This window comes from Hylobates moloch, unplaced genomic scaffold (assembly GCF_009828535.3).
Source record: "Hylobates moloch isolate HMO894 unplaced genomic scaffold, HMol_V3 SCAFFOLD_28, whole genome shotgun sequence".
NCBI classification, from domain to species: Eukaryota; Metazoa; Chordata; class Mammalia; order Primates; family Hylobatidae; genus Hylobates; species Hylobates moloch.
This window is the reverse complement of record NW_026652303.1, coordinates 1,790,928-1,811,536: the sequence shown is the minus strand read 5'-3', so window position 1 is coordinate 1,811,536 and position 20,609 is coordinate 1,790,928. Positions and strand designations below refer to the sequence as shown.

Sequence of the window (20,609 nt, the reverse complement as noted above, 5' to 3'; positions counted from 1 at the left end):
TCATGTGGAGGTGCAGAGCAGGTATTTAGCACATAGGTCTGAAGTCCAGGGGAGGGGTGTGGGACAGCAGTTGGGTGTGGCAGAGATTCCACAAAGAGCAAATATCATCTGAGAATGGCAGAGGGCTGAGGGCAGAGCCCTGAGGGACACTGGCGTTTAGGAGCCTGCTGGGGAAAGAAAATACTGCAAAGGGAACGGAAGTGGAGTGGTTGCCAGACATAGAAGCTAGTGTCTAAGTAGATGTCATGAGATGTGGGGAAGGTGTTACATATCTAAGAATGCAAAGTTGAACCCCTGTGAACTGTAATACTTAAGATAAGTCGTATAAATTGTGTGGAACTAGAGCTTGGTTTTCCAGGAGAGATGAAATGTGTGTAGGTGACAGGAAGCAATGAATACATGGGCGAGTGTAGTGTGAGCAATTTCTCAGAGGTGAATTTGACAGCATTTTGCTTAGGAAGCTACAAAGAGACCAATGCTAGCTGGTGCAAGGAATTCAAGAATTTAGACTTAAGTCTATATAATGATGATTTTTTTTTAACGAGTTTCCCGGTTTATCACTCCCAGAATATAGGCAGAAGTTTGAGAGTTTTATGTGTATTTTCTGGAAAAGATAGTTTCAGTGTTTTTTACATTCTCAAACAGGTTTATGATCCAAAGAAAAGGCAGTGGTCACAGATACATGAAATGACAAGGTATTCAAAGGAGAACGTTGTACTTTATGACAGTTCTTTGGGCAGTGGCTTGCAGGACGAGTTTGAGGAATGATTGGAGGCAGGAGAGTAATTCTAGTAATTCAAATGTGGAGTATTATTGATCTGTCAGACACAAATGCAAAAACAAGGAATTCAAAGAAGGATAGGTAGAATGTTTTGAAGAAATAATTGATGAAATTTGGTAATGAGTTAGATGTAGGAGATATATTTAGCAAATGTTTATTAAGGACTGTATTAATCTGTTATCATGCTGCTAATAAAGACATACCAAGACTGGGTACATTATAAAGAAAAAGAGATTTAATGGACTCACAGTGCCACATGGCTGGGGAGGCCTCACAATCATGGCATAAAGCAAAGGAGGAGCAAAGGCACATCTTACATGGTGGCAGGCAAGAGAGTGTGTGCAAGGGAACTGCCCTTTATAAAACCATCAGATTTCATGAGAGTTATTCACTATCATGAGAATAGCAAAGACGAAAACCTGCCACCATGATTTAATTACCTCCCACTGAGTTCCCCCAGGACACATGGGAATTATGGAAGCTACAATTCAAGATAAGATTTAGGTGGGGATACAGCCAAACCATATCAAGGACCTACTGTATATGGTTAAAATTGGGAGCAAATGAGACATGATTCTTGCCTTCTTGGAGTTTACTGTTTACTAGGGGAACATACACTTGTCAATAATCACCCAAATATAGGATTGGAAATTGTGGTAAGTGCCATGAAAAACAAGTATAGGGAATTTTGAGTGTACATAGCTTTGGGGACTTGATTTGATGTGGGAGCCTTATGAAGTTATTGCACTAGAACTGAATTAAACCACATTTCTAGGGAGTGGACATCTATCTGTTGGTTCTTTAAATTTAGCTTTACAAAAATATTTCCTTTGAAAATCAAGGCTTCTTAAATTTTAAAAACTGCTTGGCTAATCAGGGGAATAATGCTTTTGGATAGCTGGTATCATTATTTATGGTTGGAAAAACAACAGTATTTGATTACATTGAGCTTTAAACTTTTCCTTTGATTAATGAAAATTTTATTGGCCAATAGTTTTTATTATGCTCTGTTTTTACTTGGTCCAAGAGATTCTATTTTCTGGATCCAATATGAATACCTTCAGACATCCCTCTTTTTTTTTTTTTTTTTTTTTCGCCCAGGCTGGAGTACAGTGGCATGATCTAGGCTCACTGCAACCTCTGCCTCCTGGGTTCAAGCAGTTCTCTGCCTCAGCCTCCCGAGTAGCTGGGATTACAGGCGCCTGCCACCACGCCTGGCTTATTTTTGTATTTTTACCGGAGACGGGGTTTCAGCATCTCGGCCAGGCTGGTCTTGAACTCCTGACCTCATGATTCATCCACCTCGGCCTCCTAAAGTGCTGGGATTACAGGTGTGAGCCACCGCACCCAGCCCAGACATCCCTCTTAATTGTGTTGAATATGTAGTATCAGTGGTGCTTTCATTTGAAAATATTTAGTAGTCAATTGATGTAATGAAAACAGAACTAGATCAAGGCAGTTAAGCTTCCTATTTCCATAGGTGCAGTGGTATTGTGTCTTTTTTATATGATCTCTCATGCTTCTGGACATCCCTTTTTCTGCTATTCTTCATTCTCTAGCTGCACTTGGTGCTTCATGGTTGAAATGCATTGTCATAGATGCATTCATTTCTCATTCGATCTTCAGCTCTACTTCTTTCCAGAGAATCTCTACAGGCATCTGTTAGGTTGAAGGACATCTAATGTCTTCATGTGTAGCTTGGTAAACCAGTCAACTTTCTATCTGAGTCTTAAGAGAAAGTGCCCAAGATGAGAAATGGTACAGGTTTGGTGACAATTCAATGAGTAAAAGATAAGAATTTTATAAGGAAGGAGGTATCTTAGTAATTGTGCTAAAGAAGTAGATAAACCTTCACTTGTAATAAAGGGATAGGGCTTGGTTAGGGTTTGTGAAGTCTCCCCTTAGGAAGGCAAACCATGAAACATTTTGAGTCTTTTAAAGAAGGAAAATAAGAGTCTTTAAAGAAATTTTTAAAATTTATTTTACATATTTTTTAGAGACAGGCTCTCACTCTGTCTCCCAGGCTGGAATGCAGTGGTGCAATCATAGCTCACTGCAGCCTTGAATACCTGGGCTCAAGTGGTCCTTCTGTCCCAGCCTCCAGAGTAGCTGGGACTGCAGGCATGAGCCATGTGCCCAGCAAGAGACATTCATTTTGGTACTATGATAATACAGAAAAACAAAGGGCCTTTGAGGCTGAGGGAGCAGAAGAAGGATGGATGTAGACATGGTATAGATACTTTCTACTAAAGAGCTGTGAGGCTAAAAATGCCAGGTCTATGACAGGTGCAGTGGGCCAAGGCCAGGTAGAGAGCAGCAGGAAGACATGAGGTGGGGACCTGTACCTAGGCCCATCTGCTGGGACTGATCTAGCCATAGGTACTCAGAGAAGCCCAGGTTGGTGCCTGATCCCCCTTATGGCCTAGACATGGACACCTCCCAGTCTGTTCCTCCCTGCTGCCCATGGTTGGGCTATGTTAGTCTGTATTCTGAGGACACAGCTCTCTGTCTAGAGGAAGTTATGTTATCTTGGTCTGATGGATACTCAATGTGAACGTTATTTCAACGTGCCACAGGGTCTTGGAGCCCAGAAGAAGATCGCTCTTGCCTTTTAGTTTATATTCTTTTTTTTTTTTTTTAAATAACGTTTTGAGAGTCTTTATGGAGTAAGTCTGGGCCAAAATGATAATTGACAATGTTATTTACATGGATTCCTAAGTTGGCTAAAAAAGTTCCTTTATGGGTAGTGAATATAGCCCATGTAGTTTCCTCGTCTTCTTTAGATGCCTTCTATTTGTATGCCCAAAGTCTGCAGTTGATTTTCAGTAAGTTGGGGGTCATCTTAGAGATAAAATGTAGATGAATGGCATTTTGCTGACAGCACACATCTTTGCTATTTCTGAGGAAAATGGGCTCTCGCTATTAAATCTTTTGTCAATATTTATAAAAATAATATTTAGTTATTCTATCTATATTGTGGAAACTATAAATTTATTGATTCAGTCATTTGATATCAATATTGTTGGGTCCCTATTTCAAGTGAGGCACTATGCTCTAAGCACATGGCATTTTAAAGATGAATAAGACACAAGGAACTTTGCAGATAGTAATGGAAATGAGAATTAATCAACTGAAGATTAATATAGTACGTAGCAGAAGAGAAGTAAAAAAATCTTCTAGAGAGTTCAGAACAGGGATGTTAATTCAAGTTTGTGGGGATTAGGAGTGGCTGATAAGAGAGGCATTCAGGCAAAAGGTGACATAAAAATGCAGTATTCCCCTCACACTCATTAGGATGGCTACTATATTAGAAAAAGAAGAGAGTAAATGTTGGAGAGGATATAGAGCAAATAGAAACCTTGTGCCTTGTTCATGGAATGTAAAATGGTGCAGCCACTGTGGAAAACACTGGTGATTCCTCAAAATATCAAAATAGAATAGTCATATGATCCAGTAATTCTACTTCTGGGTATATATCGAAAAGAATTAAAAATCTGGGTCTTGAAGAAATATTTGTATACCCATTAGTTATAGCAACATTATTCATAATAGCCAAAAAGTAGAAGCAATCCAGATGTCTATAGATGGATGAATGGATAAACAAAGTCTGTGTAGTATATACAGACAATGGCATATTAGTCACATCATGGACCTTCAGGACATTATCTTAAGTGAAATATGCCAGACACAAAAAGCGAAAGTAGGGTTCCACTTAATGAAGTATCTAGAATTGCCAAATTCACAGAGAACAAAAGTAGATTGGTGGCTGCTAGGGGATAGGGGAAGGAGAAAATGGGGGATTATTGTTTAATGGGTATGGAGTTTCAGTTTTGTGAAATGAAAATGTTCTGAAGACTGGTTGCACGATGATGTGAGTATATCTAACATGACTGAATTGATGAGCACTTAAATGTGGTTATGATGGTAAACTTTGTGTTATGTATATCTTACCACAATTTAAAAAATATAGCATTTTATTATGTAGGCGTGGGTGGGAAGATACTTGACACATTGAAACTTCTGGCCATGCGTATATTGTTCACTCGCTTATTCCTTCATTCATTCAACAAACATGTATTGAATGCTTGCTATGTGCTGGGCACTGAGCTAGATACAACAATTAATAAGGCTTATAAGACACTGAATCTGTCAATTTCATACTTGCTAAATATCTACTCCCACCTCCAAAGGCACTAAGCTTCTACAGTTAGATATTCATAGCTGCTTCCTACTGACTTGAATCATGCATAAGATATTAGCAAACAAGCAATAAAAAGATTTGAGGTTGATGGGGGCGGGTTCGACAGCATGGTGGTGAAATGGAAAGAGATGGGTAACAGAATACAAACTAGAATTGAAAACTGTGAGCCAGTGCTCTCTAAAGAACATTAAAAAATAAAGAATTCCTATTTGAGGCTGCCAACCTCAGAACTAAGTTATTTAGAACGGACAAAATTGGCAAAGTCAGACGTACTCAACCCAAGGAGCCAATATTTTGTGAATATTATGGCAAATGTAGTTTGAGAATCACTACCACAAAATTGTGAACCATAATAATGAGTGAGAAGGCAGGGAGAGGTTATACAATTTGGGCTAAAAGGAAAGACAGGGCTTGTGAAGGGGAGGACCAGTGAAAGTCAGTGTGGTTCAGGTATTTGGGTGGGGAATGGAAGCAGGAAGCTTGAGCTTCCTTTGCCAGGAGACCCTGCTGGAAGGGCTATCATCAATTGACTTTAGCTCATCTTAGGATTTTCATTTTTAAAAAAATGTTCATAGGAACCTTCACTCCATCTATACTTTCAATGTCTGCCTACCTTTCTTTCTTATACAACTTTGAACACTCTCTCCATTCATTTAAATATATTATGGAGTGCCAACTACATACCAGGCACTGTGCTGGGCTCTTATCCCACCTTTATTTGATTGCACATGCTTGCCAAGTCCTGGTCCAATATAACATCTACTCCTATGCCTGGTCCGGCAAGAGATGCAAACTCCTATTCCTCTACTTTCCTTACCTCCTTCCTTCCAGTCTTCTTCAAGTTGTCTTCATTGAGGCAGTTTCTTTTACCTATGTTTTTAATCCCAACTGCTCTAGTTTCCTTCTTGGCTTTATTCTTTTATCTTCTTTGTGCTTTCAACCATTCCCTCTCTCCTGGCCCATGGCCTTCAGTCTACACGAGGCCTTCTCAAGTCTCTTCATTCTAAACAATTCATTTTCTTGGGTCTTATATTCTTTAGCTGCCACCCTATCTGTATCTTTTCCTATTCTCCTCCAAGTTCTCAAAGGAATGCCTTCCCTCATTTTAATCTCCTGGCATTCCATCTGCTGGATTTTGGCTTGTGCCTGTACCTGTCTAAGGAAACTCCTTGCTAAGAGTCTGCTTTGTCAGATCTGAATTCACTTAACCAGTCTTTGCTTTGTTGGACTTCTGTGCCCCATTTGCCATTCTTGATCATCCTCTCTGTAAAGCTGTCTACTTTCTTAAAGCATTTTATGTCCTTATTTTATTGGTTTTCCTAGAGTCTCCTTACTGTTCATTTTCAGCTTCCTTACTGTTCATTTTCAGCTTCCTTTCTGTGTTCTTCTGATTGTCTCTCTTTCTACATTTTTTTTTTAGCTTTCTACTTTCTTAAAGCATTTTACTTCCTTGTTTTCTTGGTTTTCCTAGAATTTTCTTACTGTTCATTTTCAGTTTCCTTTCTGTGTTCCTCTGATTGTCTCTCTTTCTACATTTTTTTTCCTGTGTTCCTCTGGTTGTCACGCAGGCTGGAGTTGTCATGATCGATCGTAGCCTACTGCAGCCTTGACATCCGAGGCTCAAGTGATCCTCCCACCTCAGCCTTCCAAGTAGCTAGGACTACGGTCGCACATCACCATTCTCAGCTAATTTTTTTAAAAAGCATTTTTATAGAGATGGAGTCTTGCTATATTGTGCAGGCTGGGCTCAAACTCCAGGCCTTAAGCAATTCTGCTTTGGCCTCCCAAAGTGCTGGGATTCCAGACATGAACCACCATGCTCAGTCTCTACATGTTCCTAAAGGTGAGTTTTGAATATTGAAGAACAGTATTTTCAAATTGCAGATTCAAGTTATAAAAACTGATATCCAGGGTTATGTGGCAATGACATAAAAATTTGAATTGTTATTTTTTTGACACATATTCTGTGTTGTCCATCAGTTCATCTGAGTTCCAAATGTCCCAGCCATTTTATGCTTTGTCTCTGTTTCCTAGAGACCCTGAGTATGGTCTAGAGTTGGAATGAGCATTGGTCCCTAATGGTTCTGAAATAATTGTAAATTCCTGCAAAAACATTAAGTCTATTAGAAACCAGCTAATTTCATTTTGTCATTTTTCTAGGTAACATATTCTGGTGCAGGTAGTATGTTTTTAAAGCAAGTTTGCAATAAACAATTTCCCCTCAAGGTTAATATAATAGGCAACACCTTTTGCTGCAACAGACGGCAAGAGGTAATGAAAGATTAGCTTACATTATGATTCATTATTTCAAAATGTCAGGATAAAGTGGATCTGCTGCATCTCCCAGAGAGTGCATGTTTTGCTTTTCTAATGTTAATGGATTTACTGTTTTTTTCCCCCCCAGGCCAAATTCAGATAATCGACGCCAGGGTGGCAGAGAAAGATTGGCCAGTACCAATGACAAGGGAAGTATGGCTATGGAATCTGCCAAGGAGACTCGCTACTGTGCAGTGTGCAATGACTATGCTTCAGGGTACCATTATGGAGTCTGGTCCTGTGAGGGCTGCAAGGCCTTCTTCAAGAGAAGTATTCAAGGTAATAGTGTGTTGAAAACGACTTCTATTTTTGATCCTATGAGCAGATCCTAAGAGCCAAAGCGACTGAGGAAGGAAGACATAGAATCAGCCATTTGTACAAAACACGAATCCCTAGTAGGTCCACTAGTATCTTTGGTGGAAACGTGGAGAAGAGACAGGATCTCAGGAGAAGGAGTTGACACACGCCAGGGCAGCTGAGGCTGAGTAATTCCGCTTCCTTCCTTTGGCAAGACTCAAACAGTTTTGAGCAACTCTACAGAGGAATTCCACTAGCTGGATCTCTGAGGAAAAAAGATGTCTGTGCCCTGATTGGGGAATGCCAGATGGACATTCATGTTTGGTAGGCAACTTTGCCTATATGATCTGGTATATGCTGTTAATTGTCCATGCATAATTATCTCTCTACTCAGGCCTTGTCCAGGCAAATATTCTGTTTTGTTCTAGTTTAGCTTGTTCTCCCCTTTCTCTCTTCCATCTCTTTCTTGTCTCAATGGACGACAGGATGTTTTGCTATGAGCTGACTCAGTGGCTGGTGTCTTGTAATGGGGGAGATATCATCTTTACCAGACAGTTATTAAGTATCTACCTGTAGCATTTCATTGCCCTGCCTGCCTCCATCCTTTTCTTGTCTATAGTTTACCAATTGTAGCTAACATACGGTGAGCTATACTTTATTTCTACTCCAGAAGTGTCTGTATTATTGCATTATAATAGGATAACCTGGGGAAACGCTAATCATTTTTACTACCTAAAATACCTATGCTAAATATCCTTTATCTGACAGGAACAGAGATCTGACAGCAGCTTAGGCTAACCGAATTCATTTTTTATCTTAAGTATGGGGCATTTTTCTCTCTTCTTATTCTTTACATTTTCAGCTTAAGTGAAGGTTAGTATAAATACTAAGAATATTTCTGATGGAGTTTTCATGTGATTCCTGCTACAAAAACCCAGATTTAAGTAATTTGTTGAAAACCAGAGTCCGCTAAGTTAATAAACACTAATTGAAGAAGTGATTCTCATGGACTTCCTGTGATAGCTCTTTCCTGCCCTGATATGAGATGAAAGCTGGGGGATGGTATATAGTATTTATTTTTCCTTCTGTTGCCAGTGGGACTTTTTTTTTTTTTTTTTTTTAAAAAAGCTGTTCATATCTTAATCGAGTAGCATGTGAGGTCAACATGGTCCATTTTAAAAGCATTTTCTTCGACACATTGCTTTTAACATCTTTTAGAACTCTGCTGTGAGACACATGGACTTTTTTGTTGGTATTTTTATACGATTAATGAGATTCTCAATAGTAATCTTTGTGTGTGTATATATATAGATATAAATTCTAAATGTAAGTTAATATATTTATTATTATTTTTCTAAACATATAAATATATATATGCACACAGGCTATTTAATTTTATTAGATGATGCTATTTTAATTCAGAAAAAATGACATTTATATTTTGATTTTGGTTAGTATAAGCCCTTAGAGGTGTTTTGACAACTCTCTTAATTTGTGGTTTTACTGTTTATGTGATTTTATATAATCTAAAAGACCATTGTTTTTACCAAGCGTTTAATTTGGCAGTGAAAGAGCATCTGACAGAGGTATGGTTAGTAGATAGGTCTAACTGCACAATTGGATGGATTGATCTGAGACTGTTTCCTCATCAGTAAAAATGATTTGGAGCAGTGGTTGGCAAAGTTTTTCTGTAAAGGGCCAGATAATAATATTTTAGGCTTTACAAGGGCCACACAGTCTCTGTTGCAGCTACTTAACTGGATTATAGCCTGTAAGGTGACCTGTAAACACATGGAAGTGATTATGTGCTAATAAAACTTTATTTATCAGAATAGGTAACGGATCAGCCCTGGCCCGTGGCTGATCCCTGATTTAATGTTTATTTATCTGATCTAAATACCTTTATTTATGGAAAGGAATAGGGGATTTTTAAATCTAAAGTTTTGATTATTCACATTTTACTGAGAACTTACTCTATACTTGATTAGATGTTCTGAGAGAAATAAAACAAAGTGTAAGACATAATCCATAATACCACAAAATTTAAAATTTATTTAGGAAATTTATTTGGGGAAGTAAATGTGCTTGTTCTCATGATACAATCAGAAAGTAAGTCAGTATTGATAAAGTGCTGCCTGTATGACAAAGATAAGGAAAACAATAGAGAGATGTAAGAAATGAAAATATCAGTTATAAATTAAAATTATTAACATTGAAAGTGGAAATGATCTTCCTCCAAGAAACAATGGCAATATTCTCACAAATTTTTTGCATCATTTTTGTTCAGCATTTAAGATAAAATTATATAAATTCCCATAACATTTAGAATTGTCTCTAAGCATTAAGAACAGAAAAAACAGAAGGAAAATATATTTATAAAAATCAACGAATACAGTGTGAGATATTTCATTGGTATGGCATTATCTCAAGTTCAAATATTTTGAAAAATTTCTGCTTACTCTTTGATAGTTAAAAACAAGTATCTCAGCCGGCGTGGTGGCTCAGGCCTGTAACCCCAGCACTTTGGGAGGCTGAGGCAAGTGGATCACAAGGTCAGGAGATTGAGACCATCCTGGCCAACATGGTGAAACCCCATCTCTACTAAAAATGCGAAAATTAGCTGAGCGTGGTGGTGCACACCTGTAGTCCCAACTACTTGGGAGGCTGAGGCAGGATAATTGCTTGAACCTGGGAGGCGGAGGTTGCAGTGAGCTGAGATCGTGCCACTGCAGTCCAGCCTGGTGACAGAGTGAGACTCCATCTCAAAAAACAAACAAAACAACACCACCACCACCACCAACAAAAACCTCTTATCTCCGTCTTGTATTTCAGTAAAATAGTAGAATTTTACTGAAACTGTAGCATATAAAAATGCAATTCCACTTGGTTTCAGAAACTTCTTGTGTATCATAGTGTGAAGTCACTTATCTTAGGTTTTTAAAATGGGATGAGTATTGAGTCCAAAGTTCTGGAAGAAGCCTAGAAAGAAGGCAGAGTTATTAACCTTAAAATTATTCAGTTCTTCATTCATTCATTCATTTATTCATTGACTAGCTTTACTAACAAAGCCCTATGCAAGACCCTGGAAATGCGATGATAGAAAAACCTGGTCCCTACCCTCATAGAACTTGTGAGGTAAAGGGGGATACAGACTGATAAACCAGCAATTAGGATGGTGCCAAGATAGAGGTGAAGGCAGCGTCTTATAGGATCCAAACTCCACTCAGTCCTGGTGGTGGTTGAGTCTGGCTGTCAGAGGTTTCCTGATTAAATCTGGAGGGTGAGTCAAGGGAGCATGGTGAAGAAGGAAGGAATGCATGTTTAGCCATGTGAATGAGGCCACGAGTGAAGACCAGGAGGAAAGGCAGAGTGCGGGGAATTCTGTGCATAATAATTAACAAAATTAATGTACTGTTAAACAAAGACATTTCTGGGCCATAGATTTTATCCTAGACTGTGTAAAAACCAAGTAATTGATTTCCTTTATACTTTAAAAGCATTTCCATGTATTTAATTTGTTTGTGTGTATAAAAGGGAAATACCAGAACAAGTTTAAGGGTTTCTAGTTCTGCTTTCTCATCATAGTCTTGATAACTTGGAACTAAAAAGTTTTTTCTGAAATTGTCTGTGACTCTTTATAAATCACATTGCCCCTCAAACACATTTAAGGACGGTGAAGGGTCTGACACGTAGGTGGGAAGTTCTGAAGATGCCGCAGCTCTCCCTGTTTTCCTTGTTACTTAAGAAGAGAGCTAGAAATGAGTGTACATCAGATTATTCTCGTGTTCTAAGTGTTTTGGTTGAAGAGGTAAAGTGTTTGGCTTGAAAGCATACAAATTTTCATCCACTACTTAGTGTGCAAACTTGATTACTTAAGAGATTGAGTAATGGCCTCCAGTGAAACGCATTCTTTTTAAAAAGCAAAGTGAAGGATGCTATTTAAGTCAGAAGGGGCGAAATTGGATATTTTATGAGTTTATTAATCACTGCAGGCATAGAAGTAGTGTTCCTTAAGATGTGTTTTAGACAGTCTCTGGGATGAGTTATATAAGCAGATCTGGCTGTAGCTTCGGCAGCCAGATACTACCTTTGAGTATTATTTCAAGGAAAAAGGACTCCACTGAGCCCACTGCTTCTCTTTCATTATTATTTCAGAAGGTTGTGTGGCATAGAGGGGGCTCAGGCCTCCCTATACACCACTAGCTATGTTGCCATTTTATATTATTTCTATAAGGTGCCAACAGAAGCTGCTCATCAGATCAGACAGACATGGCCCAGGCAAGTATTGACTTACAGATGATCTTTGGCCAGGAAGACATGGTATCAGGGTAGAGTCTGGTTATGGATCAATGCAGTGGGGACCTTAGGTCCTACAAGTATAACTGAGAGCCTGATCCACCAGGCCTTAGAAAGCTTCAGGGTGAGACAGTCCAGTACCCTGGATAGCTCCTTTAACAGCTGCGGCCGGTAAGCAGGCACTTACTTGCTAAAGAACTCACGCCCATTTAGCTGGCTTCATCTGCTTTGTAGAGCTCTGTTAAAAGAGATCTTAGTTCTTTTGGGCCTTGGGGACTCACTCTTGTTCACTTAAAGTGGATTGGTTCTTACATTTATTTTCATAGTTGTGTCTGGTCACCTTCTGGCTTGATGTATGCCCCTATGTCTGGAAAAGGTTAGAGAATGGGGCAGAAGTGGAGGCTGTCCTCCCATCATGTAACTGTTTTATCTTTTCAGAGATACAGCTGGGATCCTAACCCTTTGGTCTCCGTATTTCCACACTTGCTCTTATACAATTCCGTTTCCATGCAACAGCAGGAGAGATATTTTAGATATATTAATCAGATCCTATGGTCTTGAGTTTACAGCTCTCAGCGTAAATCTTACTCTCAAGAGAAAAATTTTCCTTCTGCAGCCGAAAACATTCGACATATTCCCTCTCCTGTTCCTTTTCCCCCATTCACTGTACTCCAGGCACACCGGCTTTTATTTTTATTTACTTTTTGCTATTCCCCCAACACGCCAACATGTTCCTTCCTCAGGATCTCAGCACATGTGATTCCCTTTTTCCCTATGCTTGAAATACCCAGATCTTTACTTGGCTGGTTTCTTGTCATTCAGACTCTGCCCAAAGTCACTTTCTCAGAAGTGGCATTACCCTTCCACGAGTAATACTACTCTTACTTCTCTTTACAGCTCTCAAATTCTTATGAAGTTTTCCTGTTTATTCATTTGTTTGATTATTGTCTGTCTGCATCAGGTACCATGCAAACTTGGATGTAAACTCAGTGATAGCTGATTTCTGTTCAGCATTGTTTGTTGCTATAGCTCCAGTGCTTTTAGTCATGTTGGGCACATCCCTACTAAATAGTAGAATATGGCGAAGGGTCAAAATCATGATAGATAGCCGGGCGTGGTGGCTCATGCCTATAATCCCAGCACTTTGGGAGGCTGAGATGGGTGGATCACGAGGTCAGGACCTCAAGACCAGCCTGACCAACATGGTGAAACCCTGTCTCTACTAAAAATACAAAAATTAGCCAGTTGTGATGGCATGTGCCTGTCATCCCAGCTACTCAGGAGGCTGAGGCAGGATAATTGCTTGAACCCGGGAGGTGGAGGTTGTAGTGAGCTGAGATTGTGACACTGCACTCCAGCCTGGGCAATAGAGTGAGACTTCATCTCAAAATAAATAAATAAATAAAAATAATGATAGATAAAAACTGCTAGAGGCTCTCTGAGAGGGAAGAAATGTCACTGGGTTAGGCTGGTAAGAGAAGTGTTAATGCAAGTGGTACATTTGATATAAGCATGCAAATAAATGGCAGTTTGGAGGAGAATTCCAGAAATGTGAAATAGTATTGAGAAATTGAGTAAGCCAGCCTTGAGAGAACACACGGCTTATTGTCTTCTTCTGTTTTGCTCTTCAGCTCTCTAAAGTGGGCATTCTCCAGGGCCCTGTCTTCAATCTCAGCTTCTTTTTCTTTTTCATCCTTCTTTTTCCACCTAGTTTCCTAGGGAATTATATATATATATATATATATATTATGTACCAGACATACATATATATATATATATACATATATATATATATATATGTATATATATATGTGTGTGTGTGTGTGTGTATGTCTGGTACAGGCTGAATTGTGTCTCCCACAAAGATATGTTGAAGTCCTAACCCTCAGTGCCTCAGAATGTGACCTTATTTGGAAATAACATCATTCCAGGTGTAATTAGTTAAGATGAAGTTACACTGTGGTGTAACCCACACTATACTTCCAGTCTATACTTCAGTATATGGGCCCTTAATCTAATGTGACTGATATCCTTAGAATAAGAAGAAAATTTGGACACAGACACAGAGAAGAGAATGTCATATGATAACAGAGAGAGAGAGGAGAGAGAGAGGGAGGAGAGAGAGAGAGAAGGAGAAAGAAAGAGAGGAGACAGAAGAGAAACATCTACAAAGCAAGGAACACCAAAGATTGCTGGTGCTTAGGATCCTGGCTCCCGCCCCAGCCTGATTTCTCAGTGACTCCCCTGTGTTTCCCTCTGCCACCAGCCCCTCCTTCTGCCTGCTGTGTGTGGCAGTTCCCTTGCCACTCCCTCCAGCATCCATACTTCAAACCGGGGAGTTAGTTATTTCCATTGTTTCTTATTGCAGCCTCTGCCTCTGACGTTTCCAGAGCTCTTGCGTAGCTCTGTTGAGTCTATCTCCTTAAATGCGTTTTCATCCACTTACCATTGCTGAGTTAGCTGCATTACCTTTCACCAGGATGTTTGCAATAATTTATTGTTTCCATTTGCCTTCTCCTTCATCTAAGCCATTTGCTTATGTCTTTTTTCTTGTTGCGAGACATTCTGCACATTGCCACTCTATTAGTGGTCATAAAGCAAATCACTGATCATGTCAATACTCAGTACAAGATCCTTTAATGACCTCCATAGCCCATGGAATGATCCTTAAACAAGAGTTCAAGGACTGCTGCAATCTTGTTCAGCCTATCTTTCTAGTCATTTTAAAGTCACCATTTCTACTTGTGAAATAGGCACTCCAGACACACTGAATTCCTTGTTCTTCTACAAATATGATGATTCCATTTCTTTGCTGGGAATTTCTTTCCAGATTTACCTGTAAGAATTCTTCTAATCCTAATCAAAAGTGACTGTTGTTAAGCCTCTGAAGATAATGCAGAAGTTCTCTCTCTCGTGGGACCTTGATATTAGTTTATTCCATTGTATTGCATATATTTGATTGTCCATGTTCTGTCCCATACTGACTGTAAAGTCCTTAAAGGTGAGGGCCCAATATTATCAGAGTCACCCAATAAATAAATAAAAGAATAAATGGAAATTAGGATCAGTTTGTGGGCTTTAGCAACACAAAAACATTATACTTTTTCAACATGGGAGAGGTATGATGAAAGAGTTTTTTTTTTTTTTTTTTGAGACAGAGTCTCACTCTGTCACTGCAGAGGCTGCAGTGCAGTGGCACTGTGTCAGCTCACTGCAACCTCCGTCTCCTGGTTCAAGCAATTCTCCTGCCTCAGCCTCCCAAGTAGCTAGGATTACAGGTGTCCACCACCATGCCCGGCTAGTTTTTATATTTTTAGTAGAGACGGGGTTTCACCATGTTGGCCGGGCTGGTCTTGAACTGCTGACCTCAGGTGATCCACCCGCCTTGGCCTCCCAAAGTGCTGGGATTACAGACGTGAGCCACCGCATCCAGCTGATGAAAAAGTCTTTAATGCAGATTAATCTGGCAGAAGCATATAGGAGGGACGAGAGAAGGGAAAGAATCAAAGCGTGAAGACCAATTTGGCTGATATTCAACTAGCCTAGATATACTAAAAATCTGGACTTTTTGGTATTTGTGAAACGGAAAGAAGGGGAATAGAATAAAGGATATTATAATGAAAGGATATACATTGCTTGAAGGTAATTAAATATGGCTTATCCAGGAGATAAAAGAGTTAAAGAGGTTCAGACATAGACTGAATGAACTGAGAAATGAATGACTTGGACACCAAGAGGAAGGCCAGTCATCAGGGGGTAGGATAAGTTCAATTCTAGCCATGCTGCATTTGAGATGATAGCTGGATGTCCAGATGGAATTATCCAGCAGCCACAGAAACAGAATCAGCTCTCTGCAGATATTCCAGGGGTGGGGATTTGAATTAATTTCCTCAATTAATTTTAAAGAAACATGATGAAAAGAATGGTCTGAATACTTCTTGAAGGTTGCACATTATTAATAATGGAGAAGTAACTCTAAAACCTTCCTCTTGATTTTCATAATATAAGCATTCCCTGAATCTCACCAAACCTTGTAAGTAACACTCTTATTATAAAAAGTGTATGTGCAAAGCCCTTCTAAACAGGAAAATCATAAATTAGTCCTACAGGGCCCAAAACAGCTCTCTGGGAGCTTACAATTCAGAAAGAACATCCTGCTACCAGCACATTAAGCTGTACAAATAGTAAACTGCAGAAACAAATATAAGCATTTTTATGATGTCTAAACAAGAACCAAGCAGGTGTTTTTTTTTTTTTCAGTTTATTTATACTGTGGCAGTTCATAGCCTCCTTTTCTGACCCAGAGCTTGCTTAATCCTTCCCTTATTTCTACTTATATTTTTTACTCTGCATCATGTGTTAACATACATATTGTGCAACAGAAATGACTATGGAGGCTGAGGGCAGCAGAGTTTTAGTGTGTACACATATGAGCTATCCTGTAATTTTCAAGTGAAAGCCTTTGCAATGAAACTTTTTAAAAGAAAGGCATGGCCGGGTGCGGTGGCTCATGCCTATAATCCAGCACTTTGGGAGGCTGAGGCAGGCAGATTACGAGATCGAGAGATTGAGACCATCCTGGCCAACATGATGAAACCCCGTCTCTACTAAAAATACAAAAATTAGCTCGGCGTGGTGGTGTGCACCTGTAGTCCCAGCTACTCGGGAAGCGGAGGCAGGAGAATCGCTTGAACTCGAGAGGTGGAGGTTGTAGTGAGCCGAGATTGCAGCACTGCACTCCAGCCTGGCGACAGAGTGAGACTCTTGTCAAGAAAAAAGAGAAGGAGGGAGGGAGGGAGAGAGAGAGAGAGAGAGATAGGAGAGAGAGAGAGGAGAGAGAGAGAGAGAGAGAGAAAGAAAAGAAAAGAAAAGAAAAGAAAGAAATGCGGGCATTAACTTCAGGTATTGGTAAATTTGCTAGGTGTTTGGCTCCTGTTTCTCATCAGAGAAATAGAAAGACACACCATGAAAGTCAAGGCCTGAAAACCTCATTCCATGTAAGAATGACATCCCCAGTGTTAAGTGCTTGTTAGTGGTTAATGCGATGCGTGAAACTTAGATGTGTTTATGCACACATGTATGCGTGCCTTTGAAGAAGAACTCAGAAGAGTTAAATCACAGCCTTTCAACCTGTGAAATGACAGTAGTTCTTCTTTTTTTCCTCTCCCTTTGGCCAAGTCATCTTTATCTTGGAGATAATTAAGACAAAAATGCCTCTGACAAATAAAATCAGTATAGAACCCCTATTTCTTGGCAGCTTTTGTGGACACAGCTGAAGCTTTCAGAGGTCTTGAAAAACCATGGCAACAAATGCCTTTGAAGGGTAAGCAAAGGTTCCAAATGTTTTTAATCGCTGGTGTTTTTTCTGCTACCACTTCAAGCATTCTTCTTCATTTTTTGTTCATCTGATCAAAATTAAATTTCCAATTTCCCTACTAAGTGGTTCTGTCCTGGTCATGCCATTGACTATTTCCATTAAAGTAGTAGAGTTTGTGCCCACATGTGGTTGTTAAGCTCATCAACAATTCCATTAGAAAGCTTCATTTATCAGTGGCAATAATTTCCCATAAAAATTATAGATAGGTTTTAATGGGCACATTTTCAAAAGGCATCAACTAGTCCTCAAAATTATGTGCTGACACTGTTCTTACAACGGTGGTTCGTGGCCTAATTCCACCAAATTTCTCTCTTCTTCATAGAGAACTGTTGTCAGTAGCTTTTTTGTTTTGTTTTGTTTTTTTTTTTTGAGACGGAGTCTCGCTCTGTCGCCCAGGCTGGGGTGCAGTGGCGCAATCTCGGCTCACTGCAAGCTGCGCCTCCCGGGTTCACGCCATTCTCCTGCCTCAGCCTCTCAGAGTAGCTGGGACTACAGGCGCCCGCCACCAGGCCCGGCTAATTTTTTTTGTATTTTTAGTAGAGACGGGGTTTCACTGTGGTCTCGATCTCCTGACCTCATGATCTGCCCGCCTCGGCCTCCCAAAGTGCTGGGATTACAAGCGTGAGCCACCGCGCCCAGCCTGTTGTCAGTAGCTTTATATCCTTTTAAAGAGAATGGCCTGTATCTCTGATACTCATTCGGAGAAACGAGTATTTTAGACGTAGGTTGCTAATTTTAAGCTATATACTACACTATTTCAGCACTATATAGGTTATCTTGTAACCTGCTTGCCTGGCTATTTGGCTGAAAAATAACAACATGTAAGGAAAATCTATTTCATAAGTCTACCATTTACTTTGTAAAACTTGTTCTGGCTACTCTGTTAATTTTCCACTTACGTGTGAGTTAGAGAGCAGATTTGATTTTTTTTTTAAGCGAAAGATATGCCTTACCTGAGAAAAGAATATAGGGGGGAAAGCACTCCTATTATTTTCCTCGTATTTCTATTTTTTAGCGGAAATAAAAAGACGTTTCAGTTTTTCAGTTGCTAAGAAATGAAGGAACCAAAGACAAAACAACTTAATTATTAAATTACAATTTATTTCGGTAATAAGCACTCGTTCTCTCTGTTTTCCTTGGGAAAGAGTATGTGGATTTTCAATTTTATCCAAATAAGCATCATCTTTCTCTGATTAGTGTGGCAGTTTCAAAATCATGTATTAGGAAGTACAGAGTGAATGAGTAGAGAATTTCTAAATTAGCACCCAAGGGTGGGTAGCTAGATTATGTTTATAAATATGAACTTTTGTATTAAGTGCAATGATTTAAAAGAATGGCTGCATCACTTAAGGACATTTCATTAAGGGCTGTGCACAATATTTTTCCTCATACATCATAAAAGATAAATTATAGTCCATAAAATAGTATAAATTCCTAATTATTTTGTGCTTTTGACACCTCAGAGTTTCTAATAAGGGATTTCGTTTTAAAATGATATTTACTTATTTATTTATTTAGAGATGCAGTCTTTCTCTGTTGCCCAGGCTGGAGTGCAGTGGTGTGATCTTGGCTCATTGCAACCTCTGCCTCCCAGGTTCAAGTGATTCTCCTGCCTCAGCCTCCAGAGTAGCTGGGACCACAGGCATGGGACACCACACCCAACTAATTTTTGTATTTTTAGTGGAGACGGGGTTTCACTGTGTTGGCCACACTAGTCTCGAACTCCTGATCTCAAGTGGTCCTCCCGCCTTGGCCTCCCAAAGTGCTGGGATTACAGGCATGAGCCACTGAGCCTGGCTCGTTTTAAAATAATTTAAAAGTATATTTTGCCACCACCATTAACCAGTTAAGCCATGATGGTATATTATAATTACCATGGAGATGGTTTTTCTCTTTATTTTATTTTGTTTGTTTTCTGATTGCTAGCATGCTGATTACTCCTCCTATTCTACAAGTGCCTGCAGGCCAGCCCCATTTTTGCCCTCTTCACTTCATTTTTCATTTCTCCCTGTTTCACTCTTCATAGCACATTTGTACTCTGTACACACCTAGAGACCTCCCTGTTGAAGTTCTTCACATTCTCTTCCCTAGAGAGGGTTAACTTGTTGAGCTCAGAGACTTAAATTTAAAATAAAATGTAACAGATATGTATTGAATGACTTTTATTTTAGCTCTAGGAGAAATGCAAAGATATATCATCCATAGACCCTGAAATCCAACTAAGGGTTCTGCTCATATACAAGGTGAAAAGTTGTGATAATGCACATTAAACAATAGAAGAGTTAAATTCAGCACTATAAGTGATGCCTCAAAGCAGCATAATGGGAAAAAGGCGTATTTTAGAAAAAAATGGTATGAGTTCAGAGGCAAGAGAAAACAGAATGCTCTAGATTAAACTTGAAGACTTTATGGAGGAGGTGGTGTTTAAATAGATACCTTTCCACAGAACCATGAAGAGAGTTCTACTTAATTTTAAGTGGCCTGTGATTTGTCGTTAGTCATTGCACGCTCAATTCTGCATGTATGATAACTGTGTATTTTTATGGCAAAATTGCAATTACTTTTGCACCAACCTAATAGAATAGTGTAGGTTTAAAAAAAACTTTGTAATATATTCAAACATATTTCTTATATGTATCTGTTTCACCATCATTAGCAGTAAATCTAGTTTGTATCCAGAGATTGAATAATATTTTGTTTCTAGGATGTGAATGATGTACTATTTTAACTTACTTTTGAAGTTTGACATGGGAGTGATATTAATAAAATCTAAAGATGCTCCTAAGGAGCAATAGATAATGTAGCTATAGATAATGTAGCTATAGATAATGTAGCTATTATGGAGGTAAGTGTATTTGATATTTTTTATTATGATATGAAGGGATATGAAGGGAAAAACAATTAATAAATACAATTTATTAATGTAGACTTAGCTTATATGCCATAATTTTTATGTTTGCAACTTTCTTGATTTTCTTCCTCTGGCTTTACTTCTATGAGATATTTATGAAAGGATGTTTTTAAAAATGGCTAGAGACTTTTGCTTCTAAGAGTTGACATAAACTTTTCCACAACATGAACAATTAGTAGATGATAAACTTAGATACACTCTTGAATTTTTAAAATTGTGGCAGTAAAACTGATCTCAGAGAAGGAAGAAAATGCTTTGGCCAGCTTTTATCAATTATATACAACGTGTTTAAGATTTCAGTTCCTCTCGCCTTCTTTCTCCCTATATAATACTTTTTCTTAAGGTTGGTACTATTGATGCACTTGGTGTAAACACATGGATAATAGCAAAATATGAATCTAGGTCCCAGAAATGGGCTTCTTTCACTCTG

At 39.0% G+C, this 20,609-nt stretch overlaps 1 protein-coding gene across 1 annotated transcript in view; it reads left to right on the top strand.

Moving 5' to 3' along the window:
* The window catches only part of LOC116463161 (estrogen receptor), a 317,399-nt gene that overhangs the window by 26,294 nt on the left and 270,496 nt on the right, over window positions 1-20,609 (top strand). Inside the window, exon 2 of the mRNA XM_032146133.2 lies at window positions 7,387-7,577. Within this exon, the coding sequence (XP_032002024.1) occupies window positions 7,387-7,577 (191 nt within the window). The remainder of the gene's footprint in view (window positions 1-7,386; window positions 7,578-20,609) is intronic.